We start from the raw sequence: 27,259 nt of genomic DNA, 5'->3' as shown, positions 1-27,259 counted from the left end.
GGGGCACTCCAGCCCCAGCTCTGGCGCGAAACTGGACAAAGGGAAGTGGGTGTAACCACCCCCTCCCAGGTCCCACCCATAAGGCGTGACCTAGCAGGTATCCCAGCCCCCCAGATTAGTATAAGAGTGGGAGTTGGGCCTCAAGAGATTAGATTATCCTGAACCTGCAAAACTGAACAGAAACTCTGGACCTTCGACATTCGACGTAAGAAGAAGACTGAAGAATCTCCCTTGTAGCCAAGGAGTGGCTACCCTGTGCAAACAGGCACCATCAAGAGACTACCCTTTGCTTTGCCCACGTTCTACGAGGAACCGACTGCAGAGCCCGACCAGAGCCTTGACTTCCAGACTTCTCCGACCCTGATCCACATCCACAGCAAAGCTGAGATCCGTGGAGGCGACGAGCGACGTGGGACCGGCTACCTGGAAAAAGTGGCTAGTAACTTAAAGCGCAGCTTCTGAGGCACCCTCGAAGTTGTGCACCGGGGATTGAGAAGCCCCAACCCCAAGCACCATCTGCACCGAAGATCAGCCCCCCACACTCCACGAGTCCTGCGTGGGGCCCTTCTGCATTTTCCTGCTTGCTGCGTCTGTCCGGTTGCTTGCCCGCTGGCTGGTGGCCTTTGTGACGACGCTCCCTGAAATCTTCTGCGCTGGTTTGGCTCCTCCAGACTGGCTCCCGCTTCCCTGCAAAGAAGAAGCACCCCAGACCTTCCTGGTCTGAACCAGAAGCAAGTCCTCCGTTCTTCGTGGGTTCCGCTTGCCAAGGCTTGGTGAGTCCTAGTCCAACTTCGACGCCGCCGACAGCAAGAGCCTTCGTGGGACAGCTCGCCTCCTGGTCCTGGTCGTCCTCGACACTTCCTGGTCCTCCTGGCTGCAGCGACAAGCTTCACCTTCACCTGCAATCTTCACGACATCGCCTGGTTCCTTCCTGGTTCCACGTGGTCACTGGCTAGTGACCTTGACTCTGTCCCTTCTGCTTGCAGGTTTCTTCTCTTCTTGATCCCAGCCTTGGGATCCACCGGACACTCTTCACTGACTGCCTGTCAGCATCTTTCTTCAGGCATCCATAGGAGTCGACGACGAAAACGACGCATCTTCACCCCTATGCACCCGCAGCCTGTGGGCTAGGTAACTTGGGTACTCCGATGCTCATCAGGATAGTGACTATCCTAGTGTCTAGTTTTCCAGTCTCAACTTCCTAGCTACTCCGGAAGTGTCCTAAATCTACCGTTTTCTAAACTGTACTATTGCTATTGACTTTTACGCATTACGCGTGAGTGTTTCCACTCTGCACACGAATCCCGTGGGCCTCCCACTTCCTAACTAACGCTAGTGTAGTGTAGCCCCAGCGATTCCCTAGGCCTAGGCCTATTCTATTTCCGTGACAGTGGTCCTTATACCACTTACTTAGTATATGGTTTGCGTGGCCCCTAGGGCCTAACTGTATTACTTACCTGTGTGACTTAATGTATGCTTAAATAAGACTGTGTTGTACTTACCTCTAATCTCATAAAGAGTGCTGAGGGTTTGACTAGAATAAATACACTTTATTTTATATATATATCTGTTGTGGTGTCCTTTCATTTGGTATTCAAGGGATTATATATGGTATCACAGCTGGCTTCACATGCCATTCAGAGTTTAGCCTAAGACTGCTCTTGTCCATGCTACCACTAGGATAGCTGGTCTATAAGGTTGACTTTACAACCAGTCACCATAAGGGTATTTGGACTGATATAAGGTGTACACTAGAACTAGTGACATCATACATCAGGCCAACTTCTCACATTGGTGAGCAGCGGTTGGGATCTGAGCTTGCTGTTGTAATACCATTGTAATCTTGAGATACTAAATTGAAAGATCACACAGATATTGTCTAGGTACATATAACATAGATTATAATACTTAAGTCCTACTGGACTTTGTAGTTGTAGGTTGAAGGGAGTAACACACCCTGACTACAACTACTAGAGAGGTTTAGTAGATACAACTAGTGTAGGTAGGTGCACACACCACACCCTCACTAGATCATGTCTCTGAGAGGAGATCAAGTAGATGCTCTCTCAGGAGGATCAGGTCTGCAAAAGACCCCCTCTAGATATGATACCTTAACATTCCAGGAGATGAGACACTTGTGTACCTCCAGAGGAATAAAACAGGGTGCAAACCCTACCCTCCTTCAGTTAAGACAACTCCTAGAGGAGTATGATACTCTTAGGGCATCTCAGGCAGGTACCCTAGGTACAGAGGAGGGTCTACCCACCACAGAGGAGTCAGATGGGACTTCAGATGAAGAGGTAGACAGCCAGGGCCAAGTAGGAAGACTTAGCCAGGCTAACCTAAGCTTACATGGGAGTTTGCATGGGGTCCCCCCATGCAGACCCCCAAGTAGGCTTGCACAGAGAAGCAGGAGGGACAGATCCCCTTCAAGGGAATCCATCCACTCCCATGTCTCTAGCATCTCTAATGCTTCCTCTCACAGGGGAATGACTTCCCCTGAGAGAAAGGAGCATGAAGCCAGAATGAGGGAAGCTAATCTGAGGATTCAGAGGGAAGAACTTGCCCTTGCCAAAGAGAAGCTTGCTCTGGCTAGAGAGCAAAAATTGTGTGGGTCAGAACCCACTGGTGGCAGCAACATTCCTAGAGATAGGGATAGGTCTTATGACCATAGAAACCTAAGCAAGATAGTCCCCCCATATCAGAATGGGGATGACATCCACAAGTGGATGACTGCTTTGGAGAGGGCCTGCAAAGTACAGCAGGTACCCCAGAGTCAGTGGGCAGCTATCTTGTGGCTCTCCTTTTCTGACAAAGGTAGAGACAAGCTCCTCACAGTCAGTGATGAGGATGCAAACAATTACAAAGTCCTGAAGAGTGCTCTGATAGATGGGTTTGGCTTACCCACTGAGCAATATAGGTTGTTGTTCAGAGACACCCAGAAGACACAGACACAGGACTGGTCTGATTTTGTGGATTGTGCCACTAAGGCTTTGGAAGGTTGGTTAAATGGCAGCAAGGTGCAGGACTATACAGGATTGTACAACTTGATTATGAGGGAGCAGATCCTTAGTAATTGTCAGAACCAGCTTCTCCATCAACACCTGGTAGACTCAGATTTGACCTCTCCCCAAGAATTGGGAAAGAGGGCAGATAAATGGGTCAGGACCAGGATTAGGCCTAAAAATCAGGGTGGTGACCAAAAGAAAGATACCACCAAGCCTCAAGAGAAGGGTGGGGATAAAACAAAATAGAAATCTTCCTCAGGGCCCCAAAACTCCACACAGGGTGGTGGGTCCCAAGCTCCCTCCTCTACCACAGTTAAAAAGCCTTACTGCCATGAGTGTAAAACTCCTGGGCATTGGAAAACTGACAGCAGTTGCCCAAGGGCTAAAAACAAAACTGTTCCTCCAACTACTCCTGTCACACCGCCTATTACTGTCAGCAGTAATCCCCCAGGTGGTGGGAGTGCCCCCCAAAATTTGGTTGGGTTTTCTTGGGGAACACAGGGGGATCCTGGCTTAGCCAATTCCCCTACAGCAGCTACTCTTGTCTGTGATGGTGGCATGGGGTTTGCCAACTTCACTGCCTGTCCCAACACTTTGGGTAGGTACAGACAGGAACCCTACATCAATGGTAGAAAAGCTGAGGCCTACAGAGACACTGGAGCTAGCATCACTATGGTGGCCCATAGGCTAGTTCCCTCTGAGCAGCTTTTGCCTGGTTTCTCATACCAGGTAACTAACATTGATGGCAAACAGAACAGTCATCCCATGGCAGAGGTATGTCTCAGCTGGGGGGGGGGTCACTGGCCCTAAAAGGGTGGCAGTGTCTCCAACCTTGCCTGTGGACTGCTTACTGGGGAATGACTTAGAACTCTCAGCTTGGGCTGAAGTTGAACAAGACACCCATTCTAAAATGGTAGGCCTTTCACAAAAGGGTAGTGGGGTTGTGCCAGCCACAACCCCTGTCCAAGTAGATTTCCTCCCTGAAAAGGTTGGAAGGGCAGTGGTAGCCACAGCCCAGGCAAAGACAGACTTCCCTGTAGAGACTGGCAGAGCTGTGACAGTCACAGCTCAGACCCAAACTGAGTGCCTCCCTGAAAAGGTTGGCAAGGCTGTAATGGTCTCAGCCCATACTCAGACTGACATAGGTGTAGTGAAGCCTGAAACTATGGATCACTCCACACAAACAGAGAGTAGTGGGGAGGAAGAAAAGTCTCCCTCTCCCCAGACATTAGGAAAGGGTCAGCCTCCTCAGGGATCTGACCTCACCCCTTGTGAAGGAACTGCCCCAGAGGTAGCAAGGCCTGGCCTGGCAGAGCCTCTGATGTCAGTGGCCCCTTCCAAGGTGGGACCCAGTCTGGTGCAGGTAGCCTGCCTCTCTCTACCCTGCCTCAGTCAGCCCAGGGCTGCAGAGGTCAGGGAGGCCAGTGGACCCCAAGAGGGCCCCTGTCCACAAGAACCCCCCAATCAAAAGAATGAGGATTGCCTGGCTAGTAGCCCTAGCCAGGTGATGGGTAAAAACATTCCTGAGGGATCCCCTTTACAGGTAGTTAGGGACCTCCCCCAGAGGGATTCTGTTGGGCACAGGCAAACCTGGGACCTTAGGGCCCCAAACCTGACCTGTCCCTCCAGTAAGCCCACAAAAGGTACCCAGCCTCCAGCTTTAGGTAGCCAGAGGCTGACCCTGAGAGCACAGTGCAACTCAGTGAAATAAAGAAAGGCATCCATGGTGGAGGATGATTGGAGGAAGCTGAGGCCTCCCTTTGAGGACACTCACTTCAGTACTCCATCTCAACACCAGCCTTTTACTTTGCAAAGACACACCCAAGGTAGAGATTCCCTATGGTGGAGACCCTATGATACCTTTAGGATGAGGGATTGCTTAGTGGACCATGAGACAGGGGGTAACCATGCCAGTGCTGGTTCTTCCTTATATGGCCACTTAGGCAATAGAGGCTTACCTTGTCAAGGCCAGCCTTATCTCCTTTCGTTTGGGGGGGGGGTTGTGTAGGAAGGTGGATATCTGACTATGGTTACCCCCAACTTTTTGCCTAGTGTCTAGCTGGTTTTTCGACTTAGTTGGCCTGAGATCCTGCCATTCAGGGTCTCAGGCTGTCTGCTCTCTCTTTAAAATGGACTCCATGTACCCTAGGTACATAACCAATTGGTAAGGATCACCTTATTGGACCCTGTACAGTGTACCCTAGGTACCCAGGGCATAGGTGTACCCTAGGCCTCCCAGGGGCTGCAGCATGTATTATGCCACCCCTGGTCTGGCCTTCCAATCAGACACAACTGGCTGATCACTCAGCTGGGGCAAGGTCGTGTAATCACCCCTTGCTTAGATATAGTATGCCTATATCTACCCTTATATATAGACACATGTGTACCTATCTGTCACTCCTATGGCAGGCCTTAACAATCCTGGAGGCAGAGTGCTTGGTAACATGTGAGATGGTGCTCTAGCATGAGCTGAGCCTGTCTGCAGCTTTCGGAACCATGTCCTTATAGCTGTTCTAGGATATAGCCTACCATATACTCTTAAAGTGCCTTATAATCTTAAACGGTTATGGTAACTATGGTTTGGCTTTATCAAAACATGTCGTGTAAGGTGTCTAACACTTTGGAATAATACCCCCATACCATTTCTGGTGATGAGGTTATTATTCCTCCCTTCTAGAGGGAGAGACATGTTAAAATCCTACTTTGCTGTTTAACTCTAACCAAAGCCTCAGCATCACAAAATGGATGCTGCTGCCACAGACACAAGTCTGACCTCCTGCTGCTGGGAGTGATCCCAGCCAGGGAGGCCTGGACAATAGGTTTCCTGCTTGGGGAGGTGCTAGCACCTCCCCAGACAGCCTTTAGTGTATTGGGGCAGGGTGGGCTGAAAGGAATGAGACATGCCTGGGGCACACAAGGTGTTCCTTGCATAGTCCAGTTCAAACCGGCGCTGGGGCACTCCAGCCCCAGCTCTGGCGCGAAACTGGACAAAGGGAAGTGGGTGTAACCACCCCCTCCCAGGTCCCACCCATAAGGCGTGACCTAGCAGGTATCCCAGCCCCCCAGATTAGTATAAGAGTGGGAGTTGGGCCTCAAGAGATTAGATTATCCTGAACCTGCAAAACTGAACAGAAACTCTGGACCTTCGACATTCGACGTAAGAAGAAGACTGAAGAATCTCCCTTGTAGCCAAGGAGTGGCTACCCTGTGCAAACAGGCACCATCAAGAGACTACCCTTTGCTTTGCCCACGTTCTACGAGGAACCGACTGCAGAGCCCGACCAGAGCCTTGACTTCCAGACTTCTCCGACCCTGATCCACATCCACAGCAAAGCTGAGATCCGTGGAGGCGACGAGCGACGTGGGACCGGCTACCTGGAAAAAGTGGCTAGTAACTTAAAGCGCAGCTTCTGAGGCACCCTCGAAGTTGTGCACCGGGGATTGAGAAGCCCCAACCCCAAGCACCATCTGCACCGAAGATCAGCCCCCCACACTCCACGAGTCCTGCGTGGGGCCCTTCTGCATTTTCCTGCTTGCCGCGTCTGTCCGGTTGCTTGCCCGCTGGCTGGTGGCCTTTGTGACGACGCTCCCTGAAATCTTCTGCGCTGGTTTGGCTCCTCCAGACTGGCTCCCGCTTCCCTGCAAAGAAGAAGCACCCCAGACCTTCCTGGTCTGAACCAGAAGCAAGTCCTCCGTTCTTCGTGGGTTCCGCTTGCCAAGGCTTGGTGAGTCCTAGTCCAACTTCGACGCCGCCGACAGCAAGAGCCTTCGTGGGACAGCTCGCCTCCTGGTCCTGGTCGTCCTCGACGCTTCCTGGTCCTCCTGGCTGCAGCGACAAGCTTCACCTTCACCTGCAATCTCCACGACATCGCCTGGTTCCTTCCTGGTTCCACGTGGTCACTGGCTAGTGACCTTGACTCTGTCCCTTCTGCTTGCAGGTTTCTTCTCTTCTTGATCCCAGCGTTGGGATCCACCGGACACTCTTCACTGACTGCCTGTCAGCATCTTTCTTCAGGCATCCATAGGAGTCGACGACGAAAACGACGCATCTTCACCCCTATGCACCCGCAGCCTGTGGGCTAGGTAACTTGGGTACTCCGGTGCTCATCAGGATAGTGACTATCCTAGTGTCTAGTTTTCCAGTCTCAACTTCCTAGCTACTCCGGAAGTGTCCTAAATCTACCGTTTTCTAAACTGTACTATTGCTATTGACTTTTACGCATTACACGTGAGTGTTTCCACTCTGCACACGAATCCCGTGGGCCTCCCACTTCCTAACTAACGCTAGTGTAGTGTAGCCCCAGCGATTCCCTAGGCCTAGGCCTATTCTATTTCCGTGACAGTGGTCCTTATACCACTTACTTAGTATATGGTTTGCGTGGCCCCTAGGGCCTAACTGTATTACTTACCTGTGTGACTTAATGTATGCTTAAATAAGACTGTGTTGTACTTACCTCTAATCTCATAAAGAGTGCTGAGGGTTTGACTAGAATAAATACACTTTATTTTATATAGATATATCTGTTGTGGTGTCCTTTCATTTGGTATTCAAGGGATTATATATGGTATCACAGCTGGCTTCACATGCCATTCAGAGTTTAGCCTAAGACTGCTCTTGTCCATGCTACCACTAGGATAGCTGGTCTATAAGGTTGACTTTACAACCAATCACCATAAGGGTATTTGGACTGATATAAGGTGTACACTAGAACTAGTGACATCATACATCAGGCCAACTTCTCACACGGCCCAACTAACAATTGTAGTGTATGCCTCGTCATTATCAGCAGTGCTTACAGGCACACGTGAACCCCACCCCCCTACCTTGTATGCACTTTTACAATTGGGGTTATCTTTGTCTTGAGAATTTTCTGAATTGATATGCTACTATGTGTGTACTATCTTGCTTGCATGTGCCAAAACCAATTCTAAATTTACACCAATACTACATCATTTAAATCAATTGTGAGTAAACTCTAAATTGTGTTATATACATTTGATATTTAACTGCAGCTTCACAATGTTGTGGAAAAGCAGAGCAAAACTACAAAAGTTCTTGATAAACCGGCAGCTGAACATCCGAATAAGAAACTGAAAGGAAGACCAAACCAACCTACTACAACAAGAACCAGGAAAATAGCAGATGTGCCTATTCCCACACCTGTGAGGCCAGCCTCGGTGGAAAAGATGAGGAGTATGTAAAACTTTACAATTTGTTTTTTAGTTTTGTTTTCTGTACTGGCAGCAATTGAGTTGGACAACGAAATGATATACTTTTTGGTGGCTATTACCTATTGTATTCTGACACCGTGAAAAAGTTGTTCATACACGGGTGTGTGACAGGATAGTGTTATTTAAGCTGAAACTATTTATAACACAAACCATATAGGGTTTGATATAGTCCTGTGACAAGAATGGCATACGTTTTCAGCCAAAAAAGCAATATGCCAAATACATGCTATTCCATCACAATGGATAAGAGAATACCGTATCTGTGTATCCGTATACCGCATACTATGGGTTGCCTTACCGTGCAGTGCTGTAAGTCTCTGGCTTTAGCGTGTGGTGCTGTTGATATTCTTGTCAGTGTAAAGTGTTACTAACTAGATCTGTGTAGTCTGCCTCGGTCGGTTGTCAGATGATACGTGGTTAATTTACTGGTAATTCCATCACTTTTAGGTCAATTTTCCTCCTTTCAGCCATTATTATGAGGAATCCTACACCAGATTCAGAAATTTTCTTGCCCCTCAGGAATACAGCCTAGATCCACAAAGGGTATGGCAGCATCATGGGCAGTGTGTCATTGCACTTCTTAATGGACCTGTTCAGAGCAGCCACATGGCATCTACCTAAACTTTTGCAAAGCCCTGCAGGCTTTCTGGTAGATACTTCTAGCCGTGGGTCCTAACCGTCTGAATATCCCCAGACACCTGACTGGATCTAGAGATAGTTTCTCAGCAATACCCTCACAGGGCGGTCCGGTAAATGACGTCTGGGCCACTAGAAAACCCCCACCTTCACACATCAACAACTGTTCCTGTTTTTGAGAGCCTTCTGACGTGGATCTGGGGCTTGCTCCCTAGATTTCAGTCACCCGACAGAAAACCTTATAAATATTTGATTTGAGTGTGCAAGGGACAATTCAACGGAAGAGTATAAACTCTGCAACAATTGCAGTAAACAGATGTCACTGCAGCCCTGCCAAGTACCACGTATCAGGCGTTATAGTAATGCAATTTAGTGAAGTGGTCCGCATCACCTCACTAAAATGAAACATCACGCATTTATAGCGCCTCCTTACCACCGTCCGCGCAGAGGCCGAGACAAGCAAGACCGAAAGTGCTGCCCTGCCCAAACACTCATGATGAGCAAGCAGAGCAGACCACGTGCTTCTCTAGCACTGTGTGACAATTGCATTTATGGCAGTACTGTAGTTGTGCGCAAAGGTTCATGCCAGGTCAGGAGTGGGTTGCGCCTACCGGTGGTTCATTGCTATGCTGGCTGCAGCAATGAGCATTCAATAATATCACAGCTGCTCCAGGTCGGCCGGCACAGCATTCACGTGACGTGGTGGGGGGGGGGGGGGGGGGTCACGTAATTGCAACAAAGTGTATCCATTTGGAAGTGGACTCTCTCTGAGTGCGCGTAAGGGTGAGTGGCAGTTATGTTCCTTTAGTTTGCCGCCGGCTGCCTGCCATACCTTAATGATTATATTGTTACCGTATCGAACATGAGTGCCGGGGTTCACTGGCCTGAGACGGGTCGCACAGACAGTCATGGCAGAGGCAGGATGATGAGATGATCAGTAGGATCAAACTGCCTGTTGTGCCGGGACCTCTCACTCTGCTCGTCCCGACATTTTGGATCTCTGCTGTAAGTGGGTGCACATCACTAATTAGGCCCAAGGGTATTTGCTTGGAATAATTACGCGCACACACGTTGGCTAGTTGAGGCGTGCTCGCGTAGCCAGGGACTAATCTACTGCCTTGCGGGCACGGCTATTTATTTTACCCAACCCACAGGGCGTAGGCTAAATAAGCAACAATGCAGGTCGCCGGGCTGAGCCTAATGCGCACCCCTGGTAATTACAGAACAATGCACCTGCCTCTTCGCAACTATCGGGAGGAGCGATATAACATTCCTCCCCAAAACAAACATAACAAAACATCAGGAAACAAAGTGTTATGAAACAGTGTCACGGTAATCACAACAGCCACAGGCGTCCAGTCACCAACCTGCATCTCGGACTACAGTCCATGTTTGTACTTATTCAGCAATGGTAGTCTCGCAGTCTGCTGCAGTCGATTTCCTCTCAGTCTATACCGAGTCCAGCTCTACCGGCTGTCGTTAACGCCCTCACCAGGGCTCACTGGCAATGACAGGGCCTTGGTTCAACCCCTGGCTTTGTGGAGAGATGTCCACATTTTCAGCTCCCTCTACTTCAAATTCCCCTTCAGACCATTCCTCTTGGTCTCGCCCATGGCTGCCTCCGTCGGGGCTGTTTAGGGTGGAGCCGGAACAGAGATGGAACTTTTTGAAGGCAGACACATTCCTCGTGACAAATTCTAGACCCCTTTGTGCTGTCTTCTGGGTGCCTCAATGTAGGTGATGCACCAGGGACCTTTTTCAAAAGGTAACCCGAACTTACTGCCAGGATGTCTGTTTTGGATCAAGACCATGTCTCCTACTTTAAGATGTAACCATTGCGCTCGGCGCTGCCGGCTGACCTGATCGTTCAGCCGCTTCCTTCTGCTGTCCACAGCCTGTTCGTTGACATTCCCAGGAGCCCATTGTGGGTGATGTGGGATGGAGTCACTTACTACTCTTCCCATGGATAGATGTCCAGGGGCACAGCCAGTGGTGGCATGAGGAGTTTGTCGGTAGTCCCTGACAAAAGAGTAAACGGCCTGTTCCAGAGAGTCACCATTGACCACGGCTATTCTTAGGACTTTGTTGAGAGTTCTCATAAAGCGTTCAGCTTCTCCATTCGCTTGTGGCCATTTTGGCGTGATCTTTTTGTGAACAATCCCTAGGGACACTAGATACAATGACAACTCTTGCCCCTGGAAAGGTGGGCCATTATCCGTTCTCAGCTCCTTAATGAGTCTATGGGTAGCCATTACTTTTTCTAGCTTTGATATTACATCCCCAGCACTTAGGGAGGACAGCACTTCTGCCTTGGGGTATTTGGAATAGTCATCTATCATCACCACAGAGTGTCTCCCATCTGGGAGACTCCCAAAATCCATGCTGGCACTTATCCATGGACCTTCAGGCCGCCTTTCTGTCACAATTGTCGCAGGATGATTTGGTTCCCCCTGTTGCTTGGCACCAGGGACATGATCTTACTGCCTCCTCTACCTTCTCGTCCATGAGGGGAAACCAGACATTGGTTCTGAGATGACTCTTTGTTTTAACCATGCCTTGATGCCCTGCATGGGTTAACCAGATCACTCGGTCCACAAGGAACGTCGGAATGACTAAACGATGACCTCTGATTAGGCATCCACTTGGGTCAGCGCACATTTCTTGTCACACTTGGTATAAGCTCTCCATCACCCGCCTGGCTTCAGGAGTGAGCATCGCCCCTTGCCTTTTGAGGAGGTGCCACTGGTTAGTCTTCACTGCCTCGAATGTTTTCTGTAGGCATTCATCTTTGCTGGTTGCTTGACTCAGTTTCCCCAGAGATATGGGTAGCGGACGAGATCTGTCCACCACGTTCCTAACATATTCCTCCGTCTCCTCCACCTCCTCCATTTCAGTGAGGGTCGCAGCTCGGGGATGACAGGACAGGTAGTCTGTCAGATTACTTGTTCCGGGGTGTACTCAGTTCTGCAGTTATACTCCTGCAAGTGAAGCATCCATTTTTTGATGCGAGGTGAAGTCTTCGAGGCCGTTCCAGTAAACAGGGGAATTAGGGGTTTGTGGTCCGTGGTAACAAGGAATGGCTTCTCGTATACATATAAATAGAAGTGGTGGCATCCCCAATGCACTGCAGTCGCTTCTTTTTCCATTTGGGAATACCTTTGTTCCGTGGCAGTCAAAGATCTGCTTGCAAATGCCACCGGAGCCCACTCGTGATCTTGGCAGGGTCTTTGTAACAGGACGGCTCCTAGTCCATTTGGGCCTGCATCCACAGCAACTTGAGTCTGCTGTTGGGGATCAAAATATCTCAGCGTGGTGGAGCTGGAGAGTGCGTCTTTTGTAGCCTGGAACGCAGTATCCTGTTCCGGGCCCCACGACCAGGGATTTGGGGCTTTGGTAAGTTCTCTCAAAGATGTTGTGAGTGAGGAGAGGTCTTTGATAAATCTGCCCCAGTAGATGACCATCCCCAACAAACTGCATATTTCTGTTACATTGGAGGGAGCTGGTGCTCCTTTAATGTCTCTCACTTTTTCAGGATCAGATGCTACTCCTTCCACCAAAAAGATGTACCCAAAGAGCTGTAATTTCTGCTGGAAGAATTCACATTCGTCTCTGTGCGACGTGAGCCCAGAGTCTTGAATCCTTTGGAAGACTTGTCTCAGCTGTGTATTGTGCTCTGGTATAAACTTTGCGTGGACTAGAATGTCATCACTTACATTCATTACCCCTGGGAGGTCAGCAAGAAGTTCCTTGATAGTGTTCTGGAACACCTCAGCTGCGCTGGATATTCCAAAACTCAGCCTCCGATATCGTCTTAATCCGACATGGATGGAAAATGTTGTGATGTATCTGGACTGTTCGTCTAAGACCAGCTGATGGTATCCAGCCTGAAGATCAAGTTTTGAGAACCAGCTGGCTCCACCCTATCAGGTCATCAGTGGTCGGAGTTAAGTGTCATTCCCTTTTTATTGCTGCGTTGGGGAGTCGCATATCCACACAGATTCGTACTTCGACCAGCTGCTTGGGCTTTCTCGCAGCCACAATGGGTGATACCCATGGGGTCGGACCTTTCACTTTCTCGATGATTCCTGCCTCTTCCAATTTGTTCAGTTATTTTTCTACCAGTGGTCTTAAATGAAAAGCGACTTGCCTGTGTCGAAGAGCCACTGGTTGTACTGATTGATCGATGTGTAGATGTATTTGCTTTTCTCGCAGGAATCCAATGCCAGTGAACACTTTCGGGAACTCCTCCAGTATTTAGCTTATTCCTTCTTGATGTATCCCAAATGCGAAATTGACTATGCCCAGGGCTTCTGCCGACTTGCATCCAAGCAGCATCCCATGCCCTTCCTACGTCACATAGACCAGGGCTTCCACCTCCTGTTGATCATAGACGACGGTGGTCTTGAATTTTCCTTGGATGGCTAGGGGCTTGGTCTGACCATATGCAAAGACCTTTATTTTGGCTGGGACCAGTGGGGGAGGGGATGTCATTTTCTTGTAGGCGTCATGGGACATGATGTTTATGGTTGCTCCAGTGTCTATTATTGTAGTTGAGGAGTGTCCTCCCACTAACACTTGCCACTGTGGTAGTCGACTGCATTTGGGACGCTGGCCCTACTGTGAACACCGAGTTGCCAATATGTTCTTCCCGGTCATCATCGTCTATATCGCTGCCTCGTTCCTGAGCCTCCGGGATCAAATTGACATTGGACCTCATCGCCTGTCCTTTGCTGGATCTGCACACTTTCATGAAGTGGTTCATTTTCCCGCATGCCGTGCACTTCTTCCCCCTTGCTGGGCACTCCGAAGGTCTATGGTAAGGTCCCCCGCAATAGCCACATGTTCGTGTCCTTGGACCTCTAGCCCAACTTGATGGCGCCGTGGCCTGTGGAGCGACTACATTGACTGACTCAGTGTTGATGGGGTTTTGAAGAGTGACCTCCATATGTGCTGCTCTTCCTTTTAAAAGTTCCTTCGTCCTCCCCAGGGTATGTATGTCTGCCAATGACTTCCTCGATTCTTCTAGAATTCGCTCTCTTAGCTTCACCGAGGTGCATCCTTGAATAATCTGGCACCTAATTTCCTCCGTCTCATCTTGAAAACCACAGGTGCTTACTAACTCTTTTAGGCATGCATGGAACACACCCAGGGACTCTTCTGGTTGGTGTCTCACTTGCCTGAATACAAATCATTTGTAATCTTGATTTGCCATAGGCTTGAAGTGAGCATTTAGAGCCGCAATAAGTGTGAGGTGAGTCTTTGGTGCTCCCCCACCACATCTTAGATATCTTGTAGACATCTCTGCCTCCCAGATGCAGTATCATTGCATGCTTTTGCTCATTGTCCAACTTTGTGGCCTCAAAGAAGAGGAGCACTCGCTCAACCCACTACTTCCATCTCGGGGCTTGAGCAGGCGGGGCCCCTTCCACCACAAATAGCTCTATTGCAGGAATGTGAGCCATGGTGTTTGTGCCAATGTCGCCTTCCCTCTACCCTTCGTTAGGTGATGGAGCAGTGCAGTAGTGATGCGGGGCATGTACGACTGGCTACTTGAAAAATTGTCCTGCTACAGATGCCATGGTTTCGTTCCACTTACAGTTGTCTGTGCTCCAAGGATGACGTGACGCTCTTCCAAGCGGGTGCATCTCGCGCCACACAGTCCTGCCACTACATGGAGGATCAATAATGTGGACCCGGGGGCTATGTGCACAACTCCTTACCGCCACTTGCGATCATCTTGCCGGCCGTGGCATTCATTTTCTCTCGGGTGATTCTGAGGCGTGGCCGTGTTGCAGCACAAGCACTGAGCACTTTTGGAAAGGTGTGCGTGGCCGCCGCAGGACGCCACGTGGGCCGGCCACCCTCGTCGCCAGTGTTGGTTCTGAACATTTCGGATCTCTGTTGTAAGCGGGTCCACATCGCTAACTAGGCCCCGCGGTAATTGGTAAGAATAATTATGCGCACACACGTTGGCTAGTTGAGGCTTTGCTTGTGTAGCCGGGGACTAACCTCCCCCTTCGCAAGCACGGCTATTTATTTTACCCTGCCCACAGGGTGTAGGCTAAACCATTAACAATACACGCCGCCAAGGTGAGTCTAATGCGCAACCCTGGTAATTACAGAACAATGCGCCCGCCTCCTCGCAACTATCGCGAGGAGTGATATAACACTGCCTCAGGTGCGTGCTGCTGGCCTTTTCTGATGGATACATCTGCCAGTGGATTCCTCAATGGATTTATTTTTAACAGCACAGCAACCCAAGGTGACTGATCAGCATCATCCAGACAGAGATAACTGCCCAGAGCATCACAGTCCCTTAAGGTTCCAAATGGAACAAGAACTGTGATGCTCTGGGCAGTTATCTCTGTCTGGATGATGCTGATCAGTCACCTTGGGTTGCTGTGCTGTTAAAAATAAATCCATTTTAAATGTATTGGACCTGAACTCCATCATTGTAACACTCACCTTGTGAATATCCCCTGCGCCAGCAACATTCGGAAACTTTTGTAGCAGTCCACGCCGATGAGGTCGAAGACGACGTCACAGAGATTCGGCTCCGCTCGCGACTCCACTGACGTCACCGGCTCCATAAGAAGACCTCATCGACGTGATGACGTCAGTTCCCTTTTTTCCGCGCCGTCGACGCCAACGGATTTCAGGACTCTGTCTGTAGCTGTGCTTGTTACTTTGTTTTCTGCTGGTTTCTCTCTCTCTTCTTCAGCTGAAATGTCGACGAAGAAGTCTGGTTTTAAACCTTGTCGAGAGTGTGGAAAGCAGATGTCAATAACGGATCCGCATGAAGACTGCGTGTGGTGCCTGTCATCGGATCATGATGTGGAAGGATGTTCTTGCTGTCGCAAGATGAGCTCCAAGGCTCTTAAGGAGAGGGAAGCAAAATTGTTCATTGCAAAGATGAAGAAGGAAAAAAGAGGCCGGAGAAGATCGAGGTCGAGGTCGGCATCGAAGTGGACTTCGGGGCATGCTTCTAAGTCCAAGAAGAACAAGAAAAAGAAGAGGCATTCATCTCGACATCACTCAGATAGGGATATGGCTCCGAGATCGACATCGCCCTCCCAACGCCGTAAGGACTTTGTATCTCCTTCGCCTGTTCCTGATTCACCTATTGGCCTGTCGTCACCTGTGGCTTCACCGGAGCATTCTCCGGCTCCGACCTCGGCTCCATCTCCGACGCCGGCTCCATCTCCGGCTTCGTCTCTGGTTCCGATTGAGGAGCTTCCAGCTCCGGGTGAGCCTTCGGCTCCGCTGATTTCACCGTCGGCGCCGGTCGGCACGAGTCCGGTGATGCCTGAGCAATATCCTGCGTTTCCAGGCCCAGGCGAGGACCCTACGCATTATTTTAATGCTATGTATGGAGTCTTCTCCAGAGCCATGTACCCCTCTGGTGCACCTTCGGGTCCTATGGGTCCTATGGCCTTCAGTTTGGGAGTTCCCCAAGCTTATCCTCAGGCTCCCTTCATGCCATTTTCTCCGGCGACGCCGTCTTGGCATCTACCAGCGCCGAGGACATCGACGCCGCTCCCTTCTTCACCGGCGCGACTTGACCTCGTTCGACGCCGGCTATCCCTTCGGATCCACGCTCAACGCCGGCTCCGGTGCCGTCGGATTCGGTCACGGTGCCGCCGACTCCTATTGTGAGGATCAGGTCTAGGAGGGAGGCCCAAAGGATGCTGGATGAACAGAGGTACCTGATGGAGAAAGTAGAGGAAGGTGAGCTGATGGAGTCGGATGATATGTTTGATGGTTTAAAGGAGGCTAGTGGCCTGGATTTATCGTCTGAATGGGAGATTACTCCTCCTTCTGATGCTCATTCAAAGGATGTGGCTCCATACCACGCTGTTAATATGTTACAGTCTGTTGTAACAATTATGCCCGAACTAATCTGGAGGAATCATGTCGCAAAGATAAGGAATCATGTTGCAAAGATAACACAAGTAATGGTTAGTTAAAGTATCATGGCACAATGTGTTTTTTTCCTGTATGTTTTGAAAGTTCATTGCCAATGCTTGTTGATTATATTTAACTCATTGCCAATGCTTGATGATTATATTTAAGGCAGTTTCGTGTAGTGAAACTCCATGCCAATGCTTGTTGATTATAAAGCAGTCTCGTGTAATGAAACTCCCCACATGTTCGTGTATTGGAGGCATGAGGCTTTATTCTGCTCGTGCTGTTGAAAACGTGGGTCACGTTTTATCATTTCTGTTTGTGCATATTGAAAACGCACGTTGAAGAACATGTTTTATTTCTGGCAGTTGTAATCACGTTCCCTGCAAGCGGACTTGCGTTAGCTCCAACACGTGGTTCACTGGTTCCTCCGCGTGTCAACCCCACCCTCCAGCAACTCTATTTAAACCCCAAACATCCCTGCAAATGCGCTTACGCTCATTTCTCTCCCAACATTTACCTGAAGGCAGAAAATCCTCGTCCACGATCCTGCATCGGCTCTCGAGTTTCAGCGAAGGTTCCGGTCCGGTCTCCAAAATCTTCCCTCGTTGTCACTGAAACGACTCAAGCTTCTCTTCAGAGTTTCCGGAGTTACAAGGACAGGCTTCCTACGTCGGGGAAAAGAAAGCAAACAGAGAAAGCATTCAGGAAACAGTGAGTAACCGGCTGGCTACTTACAAAAGACAAACTGTAAGTTTCTTGAATGTTTTTATCCCAGTTTATAATAATGAATCCTTAGTCAACTCATTTCAAAACATATACTTGGCCAAGTGTATAGGACTTTAGTGATTCAACAAGCATAGAACAATTCAAATATAAAAGGACTTTGCCTATCTGATTTCAAGTGGCATCCTTCTCAGGCGTAGCACGTCCTCCTTATCCAAGGCACTAAAGACACAAAAAGAAAAGACAAAAGAGACATAATTGGATTCATAATTTGTTGGGTGTCTTCGGATTGTTTATTTGTGAGTATTTACAAGCAAAATTAATCATTGTTCAACAAAACCTTTGCAAGACCAGCAGAACCAGATAATTAAGTCTGATGTTTTATCCTTTATCATTGCAGATGTGCGTTCCACATTGAGTTCAGGTGTAGACCAAACCTGAGCTAAACAAAGGTACAAATGTAAGATGTTGGTATAACACATAATTGTTGAAAACCTTGTATCCTTAATTCTAAATATCGTTTTGTTCTTTGTTTACCATTAGAACTGTGTTCAAATGAAGACAGACAGGAGCACGTAGAAGCAAGCTGAGATTGGAAGTGTCTTTTTGTTTATTATTTTGTCCCTATTCCCCCTTCCCTTAAGGATTTCAATTGGGTAAACTGTGTTAGATATTCAGTTGAGTCAGGGGAAATTCTTGGGGGAAGCCGAGAGTAATCTACACATCTCTCAAGTTGAACATCCTGCCTTTCAGGTGAGTGAAGGTTAACAGAAGCGTAAGCCTTCACAACAATTAGGTTCTCCTTGAGAGATATGGATTCTGATACAGAAGGTATTGATGTTCAAGCGATGGCACATGCACTGGCTGATGATGTTTTACGAAATCAATCCTTAGCAGAGACGTTACAAAAAATGCAAATTGAAATTGATACATTGAAACATGAAAATACTGTATTAAGGCAGGAAGTCCTTCGTTACAAACCACGAGATTCCTTATGGGGAAATCCTGTTTTGTCACAACACTTGGACCCAACAGTGTTTGGTAGTAAGCCTAAAGTCTCTAAATTAGTTACGAGTCCTGATTCCAATTCTTCACCGGTACAAGTAACGGTGGCTGTTCCTAATGTTGTTCCTTTGGCAGCCCAGAACGCTTTTTTGGCGATTCTGTTAAGTTTACTGTATTTCTTAGTCAATGCCAATTACATTTTACATGTAAACCACAGCTGTTTCCCACTGATGCGACTAAGGTAGCCTTTGTACTTTCCTATTTGGGAGGCACAGCAGCAAATTGGTCTATACCTTATATCGATCGAGATGATCCCATTCTACATAATTGGCCGTTGTTTAAAAACACCATGACTAAATTGTTCGCAAAGCATACATATGTACAAGCCAGTGACAATGAGTTACTAAATTTAAAACAAGGTAAACAAGATTTGTTAACTTATGTAACCCTGTTTAATAGACTTTTGACAGAAACTCAGTGGCCAGAGGAAAATATAGAGGTTTGCGTGACGAGTTAAAAGATGCCTTGGCACATATTGTGGATCTTCCAGAAGAATACTCAGATTTTGTAGAGTTGGTTGTCAAATTAGACCATAGGTTAGGTGAAAGAAAGGGTGATAAAACCCGACTTGAACCAAGATTCTTGGTATCAAAAAATGATAGAAAGGAAAGTGATACTAAGGTATCCGAGTCTGAACCTATGCAGATTGGGACTATTAAAGGACCCTTATCTGCAGAGGAAAAGGATAGAAGGAGAAAATTAAACCTTTGTTTATATTGTGCAAAATCTGGACATTTTGCGAAAGAATGTCCTATAAAACCTAAAGGGGCAAAGAAGGTTAATTCCGTAATCACAAGCACCACAGAGCAGGAAAACTAAGAAACTCGTCAAGGAGGGGGGTCTCTTGCACGAGTAAAGAATCTTTCTTGACCTCCAATGTTTCCACTAATGTGGTACCAAGAATACCTCGACACTTCCTGATACATGTAGTTTTGATTATTAGTACCCATGTGCGGCAATCCGTTCCAGTCTTATTAGATTGCAGAGCCACTGGGAATTTCATGGATATCAAGATGGCAGAAAAATTACAGATACCGACTGAGTGGAAAACTAAACCTGAGTCAGTGTGTGCAGTAGATGGGTCAGCCTTATCTTCTGGAATGATCACCAAGAGAACAACTCCATTGATTATGGTATGTCAGAATGGACATACGGAAAGAATAGGCTTTGATTTAATCGATACACCTACCGTTTGGGTTAATTCTAGGAGTACCATGGTTAACTCCGCATAACCCTAGAATTAATTGGGCTTTAAGAACGGTAACTCTAGATTCCACTTTTTGTCGAGAGTCTTGTTATCAAGAAGCACTCACTGAATCCATGACAATTTTACATTGTGCAGCTACACAAACACAGGTTGTTAGTCTACCAGTTGAATATCAAGAGTTTAAAGATGTTTTCGACCCAGTAAAGGCTGGCTCTTTGCCGCCACACAGGTCATACGATTGTCGAATGGATCTAATACCCAGAGCTTCCTTACCTAACACAAGAGTTTACGCTTTCACAGAAGAGGAAACTAAATATTTAAGGACTTATCTTGATGAGTTATTGGCATCAGGGTTTATAAGGCACTCTACCTCTCCTGTATCCTCGCCATTATTTTTCATTCCTAAACCTGATGGAAGTCTCCGCGCTTGTATCGACTACCGCAGATTAAACAAGGCCACAATAAGGAACAAATATCCTTTGCCTTTAATTCCTGTTCTTTTAGACCAATTACGTCATTCTACAATATACACAAAATTAGATTTGAGAGGTGCATATCACCTTGTTAGAGTTAAAGAAAATGACGAATGGAAAACAGCGTTTAAAACTAAATTTGGCTTATTTGAATATACAGTGATGCCTTTTGGGCTATGTAATGCACCTGCAGCATTTCAATTTTTTATCAATGAGGTGTTGCATGAATTTCTTGATGTTTGTGTAATTGTGTATATCGATGATATACTTATCTATTCAAAAACAAGAGAAGAACATGTGCAGCAAGTTAGAGCAGTATTACAGAAATTGTTGACAAACCATCTTTTTGCTAAACTTGAAAAATGTGTTTTCAATACAGACACTGTGGATGTTCTTGGGTATTGTTTGTCTCCAGCAGGAATAATGATGGATGTAAAAAAGGTAAATGCTATTAGAGAGTGGCCAGAGCCTACAACTGTTAAGGAAGTACAAAAGGTTTTGGGTTTTGCCAATTTATATAGGCGTTTTATTCCTTGTTTTGCTGAAACTGTTGTACCTCTGACCAAATTGTTACATAAAGGACAAAAGTTTGTATGGTCAGAATGCACAGCACAGGCGTTCAAAACACTCAAAGAAAAATTCACCTCTGCACCACTATTAAAACACCCAGATCCAGATCTTCCATTTTTTGTAGAGGCTGATGCTTCACAGGTGGCGGTGGGAGCAGTGCTATCTCAAAGAGACATCCAGGATGGTCAGCTACATCCTGTAGCGTACTATTCTAAAAAATTGCTGCCTGCTGAGCAAAATTATACTGTGGCTGAGAGAGAGCTTTTGGCAATCAAATTGGCTTTTACTGAATGGAGACACCACTTGATGGGCACAAAATTCCCTGTCACTATATTTAGTGATCACAAAAATTTACAGTTTTTTAGTTCTGTAAGAGCATTGACACCCAGACAGATGCGTTGGTTACATTTTTTTAATGCCTTTGATTTTGTTATTACATATCGACCAGGTGTACAGCAAATTCAGTCAGGTGCCCTATCTAGGTATGGGTACATAGCTGATTTGAAAAAAGAAGGAACTGCCCCCCCCATAATTCCTCCACAAAAAATTCTGGCTCCAATTGTAAAAGAAGATTTTTAAAAACAAATCAGGGAGGAACATTTAAACATAACGACTCAGGAGTGGTTAAAAAACCCTCACAATACTATACAAGATGGTTTATTGTACCACAATTCTTTGTTATATGTGCCAACTAAGTGTCTACAAGAAAAGATTTTGACCTGGCATCATGATTCACTTTTAGCAGGGCATCCAGGATCACAAAAAACCTTGGAAAATTGCAAAAAGAAATGTTGGTGGTCTTCCATGATCGCAGGTATGTCAAGTCCTGTCCAATTTGTGCAAGAAATAAATCTGTACATAAAGCACCCATGGGATTATTACAACCATTGCCAACTCCTCCGAGTCCTTGGCTTACGATTAGTTTGGACTTCATAGTTAAGTTACCTAAGGCAAACATGTATACCACTATTTTGGTGGTAGTGGACTATTTGTCAAAGATGACACATTTTATTCCTTTGGTGAAACTCCCTACTGCAGCACAGTTGACGGATGTTTTCATTAAAGAAATAGTGAGGTTACATGGTTTGCCAACCAAGATCCTTTCGGACAGGGGGAGCCAATTTACCTCAAAATTTTGGACCAACTTAGGAAAAAGTCTAAAGATGGATATAGCTCTTTCAACGGCCTTTCACCCAGAAACTGACGGTCAAACTGAAAGAGTAAATCAAACGTTATTGCAAATTCTACGTTGTTTGATGGCAGAATTCCCCACTGACTGGGATAAGGTGTTACCTGTTGCAGAATTTATTTATAATAATAATGTGCACTCTGCAATAAAATGTACTCCGTTTTATTTTTTACAAGGGTACCATCCACAAGCGTTACCTATTTCTGTGATCCCCTCTTTAACACCAGGGGTCACGGAGCGACTTTATACACTACTAAATATACAAGCAAAAGCTACGAAACATTTAAACAAATACAAAGACTCTATGAGAAACAAGCAGATAAGCATAGAATAGCTCCTCCATTATATCAGGTAGGAGATAGTGTTTGGCTTTCAACAAAAAATTTAAAGTTGTCAGGACCTAGAAAACTGATGCCAAGATACATAGGTCAATTTGTGAATGAAAAGATAATTAATCCAGTAACCGTTAAGTTGGACTTACCCCAAGAATATCCTGTACACCCTGTTTTTCATGTATCCCTATTGAAGCCCTATGATCCACAAACCAGACCAGAACCTCCACCCCCTCCTATTCATGTTGACGGACACCTAGAATATGAAGTTCAAAAGGTTTTGGATACAAAGAGAATGCGAGGTAAATTGTACTATTTGATAGCGTGGAAAGGTTTTGACGCTACTGAAAATTCATGGGAACCAGCATCATATGTTCATGCTCCACGACTTTTGAGACAATTTCATTTACTTTTCCCCCTCAAGCCTCGTCCGGTGGGGCGGCCTTTGAGGGGAGCGACTGTTACAGTCTGTTGTAACAATTATGCCCGGACTCATCTGGAGGAATCATGTCGCAAAGATAAGGAATCATGTTGCAAAGATAACACAAGTAATGGTTAGTTAAAGTATCATGGCACAATGTGTTTTTTTCTTGTATGTTTTGAAAGTTCATTGCCAATGCTTGTTGATTATATTTAAGTCATTGCCAATGCTTGATGATTATATTTAAGGCAGTTTCGTGTAGTGAAACTCCATGCCAATGCTTGTTGATTATAAAGCAGTCTCGTGTAATGAAACTCCCCACATGTTCGTGTATTGGAGGCATGAGGCTTTATTCTGCTCGTGCTGTTGAAAACGTGGGTCACGTTTTATCATTTCTGTTTGTGCATATTGAAAACGCACGTTGAAGAACATGTTTTATTTCTGGCAGTTGTAATCACGTTCCCTGCAAGCGGACTTGCGTTAGCTCCAACACGTGGTTCACTGGTTCCTCCGCGTGTCAACCCCATCCTCCAGCAACTCTATTTAAACCCCAAACATCCCTGCAAATGCGCTTACGCTCGTTTCTCTCCCAACACTTACCTGAAGGCAGAAAATCCTCATCCACGATCCTGCATCGGCTCTCGAGTTTCAGCGAAGGTTCCGGTCCGGTCTCCAAAATCTTCCCTCGTTGTCACTGAAACGACTCAAGCTTCTCTTCAGAGTTTCCGGGGTTACATGGACAGGCTTCCTACGTCGGGGAAAAGAAAGCAAACAGAGAAAGCATTCAGGAAACAGTGAGTAACCGGCTGGCTACTTACAAAAGACAAACTGTAAGTTTCTTGAACGTTTTTATCCCAGTTTATAATAATGAATCCTTAGTCAACTCATTTCAAAAGATATACTTGGCCAAGTGTATAGGACTTTAGTGATTCAACAAGCATAGAACAATTCAAATATAAAAGGACTTTGCCTATCTGATTTCAAGTGGCATCCTTCTCAGGCGTAGCACGTCCTCCTTATCCAAGGCACTAAAGACACAAAAAGAAAAGACAAAAGAGACATAATTGGATTCATAATTTGTTGGGTGTCTTCGGATTGTTTAGTTGTGAGTATTTACAAGCAAAATTAATCATTGTTCAACAAAACCTTTGCAAGACCAGCAGAACCAGATAATTAAGTCTGATGTTTTATCCTTTATCATTGCAGATGTGCGTTCCACATTGAGTTCAGGTGTAGACCAAACCTGAGCTAAACAAAGGTACAAATGTAAGATGTTGGTATAACTAGGCCTGGGCGAAGCACTACGCTACGCTCGCGTAGTTTGCGAAGTTTGCGCTACTTCGCACTACGCGAACTGCACGTAGCACAGTGCGAACACGCGTAGCGTAGTGTTGCGTAGTGCTGCGGTCATTTTTTGCTTGCTCGCGGTCCTCAACGTCAAGTTGGCGACCGCGAGCAAGCAAAATGACATCCTGGCGAGACTTTTTCCTTGTTCGCGATCGCGAGCATGGAAAATAAACCTCCCGGCGAGATTCCCAACGCGAGAAGGTCAGGTTTCTCATTGCGAGGGGTCGCGTATGCTCGCGACCGCTCGCGATGAGAAACTACCAGTTCGCGTTGAGAAAGCTGCAGCTCGAGGAAAAATCTACTCGAGCAGCAGAAAACTACAGCTCGCACTGTGCAAGATGCCATTTTCAATGATTGCACAGTGCCGGTTGCTTGTCCGCACTGTGCAATCATTGAAAACAACATCTTGCACAGTGCGAACATGTTACTTCGCAGTTCGCGAAGTGCTACGCGTAGCTCGCGTAGTGCGAACTTCACTTTGCGTAGCTTCGCGAAGTGCTACTTCGCGAACTACGCCCACCCTTAGGTATAACACATAATTGTTGCAAACCTTGTATCCTTAATTCTAAATATCGTTTTGTTCTTTGTTTACCATTAGAACTGTGTTCAAATGAAGACAGACAGGAGCACGTAGAAGCAAGCTGAGATTGGAAGTGTCTTTTCGTTTATTATTTTGTCCCTATTCCTCCTTCCCTTAAGGATTTCACTTGGGTAAACTGTGTTAGATATTCAGTTGAGTCCAGGGGCAATTCTTAGGGGAAGCCGAGAGTAATCTACACATCTCTCAAGTTGAACATCCTGCCTTTCAGGTGAGTGAAGGTTAACATATTAAGAGGGCGGCTGAACTTTTAGATCTGCAGTTGCGTTCTGCAGAGTTCAAGCCTAACATCCTAACGGAGGTTCTCTTCCAGGGGATCCTCATCAATAGTCATAAGCACTGAATATTCCCGCCCATGTGCGGGGACCCCGGAAATAATAAAATCATATATGTAAAAAACATACATATATACAGCTCTGTATATGTATAAACATATATTATTTTTTCCCAAGCAAATGCAGCCCCTAAAAAAGAAGGCTAGGCATTGTATAAATACACATCCAATAATAAATATAGGTATAATAAAACACCTAAATCTCTTTTTTTTTTTTTTTTTTTTTAATTAGGTAAACACTCATGAGAAAGCAAAAAAGAGAAAACTGTGGGAAACACAGATCTACAACACATTGCTAGCCTGCAGGCTGCATTGCAATACAATACCATAGAGACTGAAAAGCCCTATATAGGTAAAAACTGGCACCGTGCCTTTAAGGCAGCCCTGGCTTCCATATCCCATCATGCCTCAGGGGTGACAGTTAGGTCAGTTGTTCTTTTCGGCTCCTTCAGTCAGGACCCTGGAATTCAGCTCTCTTCTTTTTGACTTTTTAGTCAAGAATTATTTGCATTATAGCAATTTTTTGGACTTTGTGAGAAGTTGGCCTGATGTATGATGTCACTAGTTATAGTGTACACCTTATATCAGTCCAAATACCCTTATGGTGATTGGTTGTAAAGTCAACCTTATAGACCAGCTATCCTAGTGGTAGCATGGACAAGAGCAGTCTTAGGCTAAACTCTGAATGGCATGTGAAGCCAGCTGTGATACCATATATAATCCCTTGAATACCAAATGAAAGGACACCACAACAGATATATATATAAAATAAAGTGTATTTATTCTAAGCAAACCCTCAGCACTCTTTATGAGTTTAGAGGTAAGTACAACACAGTCTTATTAATGCATACAGTAAGTCACACAGGTAAGTAATACAGTTAGGCCCTAGGGGCCACGCAAACCATATGCTAAATAAGTGGTATAAGAACCACTGTCACGGAAATAGAATAGGCCTAGGCCTAGGGAATCGCTGGGGCTACACTACACTAGCGTTAGTTAGGAAGTGGGAGGCCCACGGGATTCGTGTGCAGAGTGGAAACACTCACGCGTAATGCGTAAAAGTCAATAGCAATGTTACAGTTTAGAAATAGATAGATTTAGGACACTTCCGGAGTAGCTAGGAAGTTGAGACTTGAAAACTAGACACTAGGATAGTCACTATCCTGATGAGCACCGGAGTACCCAAGTTACCTAGCCCACAGGCTGCGGGTGCATAGGGGTGAAGATGCGTCGTTTTCGTCGTCGACTCCTATGGATGCCTGAAGAAAGATGCTGACAGGCAGTCAGGGGAGAGTGTCCGGTGGATCCCAAGGCTGGGATCAAGAAGAGAAGAAACCTGCAAGCAGAGGGGACAGAGTCAAGGTCACTAGCCAGTGACCACGTGGAACCAGGAAGGAACCAGGCGATGTCGTGAAGAGTTGCAGGTGAAGGTGAAGCTTGTTGCTGCAGCCAGGAGGACCAGGAAGCGTCGAGGACGACCAGGACCAGGAGGCGAGCTGTCCCACGAAGGCTCTTGCTGTCGGCGGCGTCGAAGTTGGACTAGGACTCACCAAGCCTTGGCAAGCGGAACCCACGAAGAACAAAGGACTTGCTTCTGGTGCAGACCAGGAAGGTCTGGGGTGCTTCTTCTTTGCAGAGAAGCGGGAGCCAGTCTGGAGGAGCCAAACCAGCGCAGAAGATTTCAGGGAGCGTTGTCACAAAGGCCACTAGCCAGCGGGCAAGCAACCGGACAGACGCGGCAAGCAGGAAAATGCTGAAGGGCCCCACGCAGGACTCGTGGAGTGTGGGGGGCTGGTCTTCGGTGCAGATGGTGCTTGGGGTTGGGGCTTCTCAATCCCCGGTGCACAACTTCGAGGGTACCTCAGAAGCTGCGCTGTAAGTTACTAGCCACTTTTCTCAGGTAGCCGGTCCCACGTCGCTCGTCGCCTCCACGGATCTCAGCTCTGCTGCAGATGTGGATGAGGGTCGGAGAAGTCTGGAAATCAAGGCTCTGGTCGGGCTCTGCAGTCGGTTCCTCGTCGAACGTTTCACAAAGCAAAGGGTAGTCTCTTGATGGTGCCTGTTTGCACAGGGTAGCCACTCCTTGGCTACAAGGGAGATTCTTCAGTCTTCTTCTTTCGTCGAATGTCGAAGGTCCAGAGTTTCTGTTCAGTTTTGCAGGTTCAGGATAATCTAAAGTCTTGAGGCCCAACTCCCACTCTTATACTAATCTGGGG

The 27,259-nt window shown here is 46.8% G+C and overlaps 1 protein-coding gene across 1 annotated transcript in view; it reads left to right on the top strand.

Moving 5' to 3' along the window:
* Positions 1–27,259, top strand: part of SYCP2 (synaptonemal complex protein 2) — a 4,998,961-nt gene that overhangs the window by 3,716,208 nt on the left and 1,255,494 nt on the right. Inside the window, exon 34 of the mRNA XM_085615168.1 lies at positions 8,022–8,202. Coding sequence (XP_085471294.1) covers positions 8,022–8,202 — 181 coding nt within the window. The remainder of the gene's footprint in view (positions 1–8,021; positions 8,203–27,259) is intronic.

This window comes from Triturus cristatus, chromosome 7 (assembly GCF_964204655.1).
Source record: "Triturus cristatus chromosome 7, aTriCri1.1, whole genome shotgun sequence".
Taxonomy (NCBI): Eukaryota; Metazoa; Chordata; class Amphibia; order Caudata; family Salamandridae; genus Triturus; species Triturus cristatus.
This window is presented reverse-complemented; position numbering and strand designations above follow the sequence as displayed.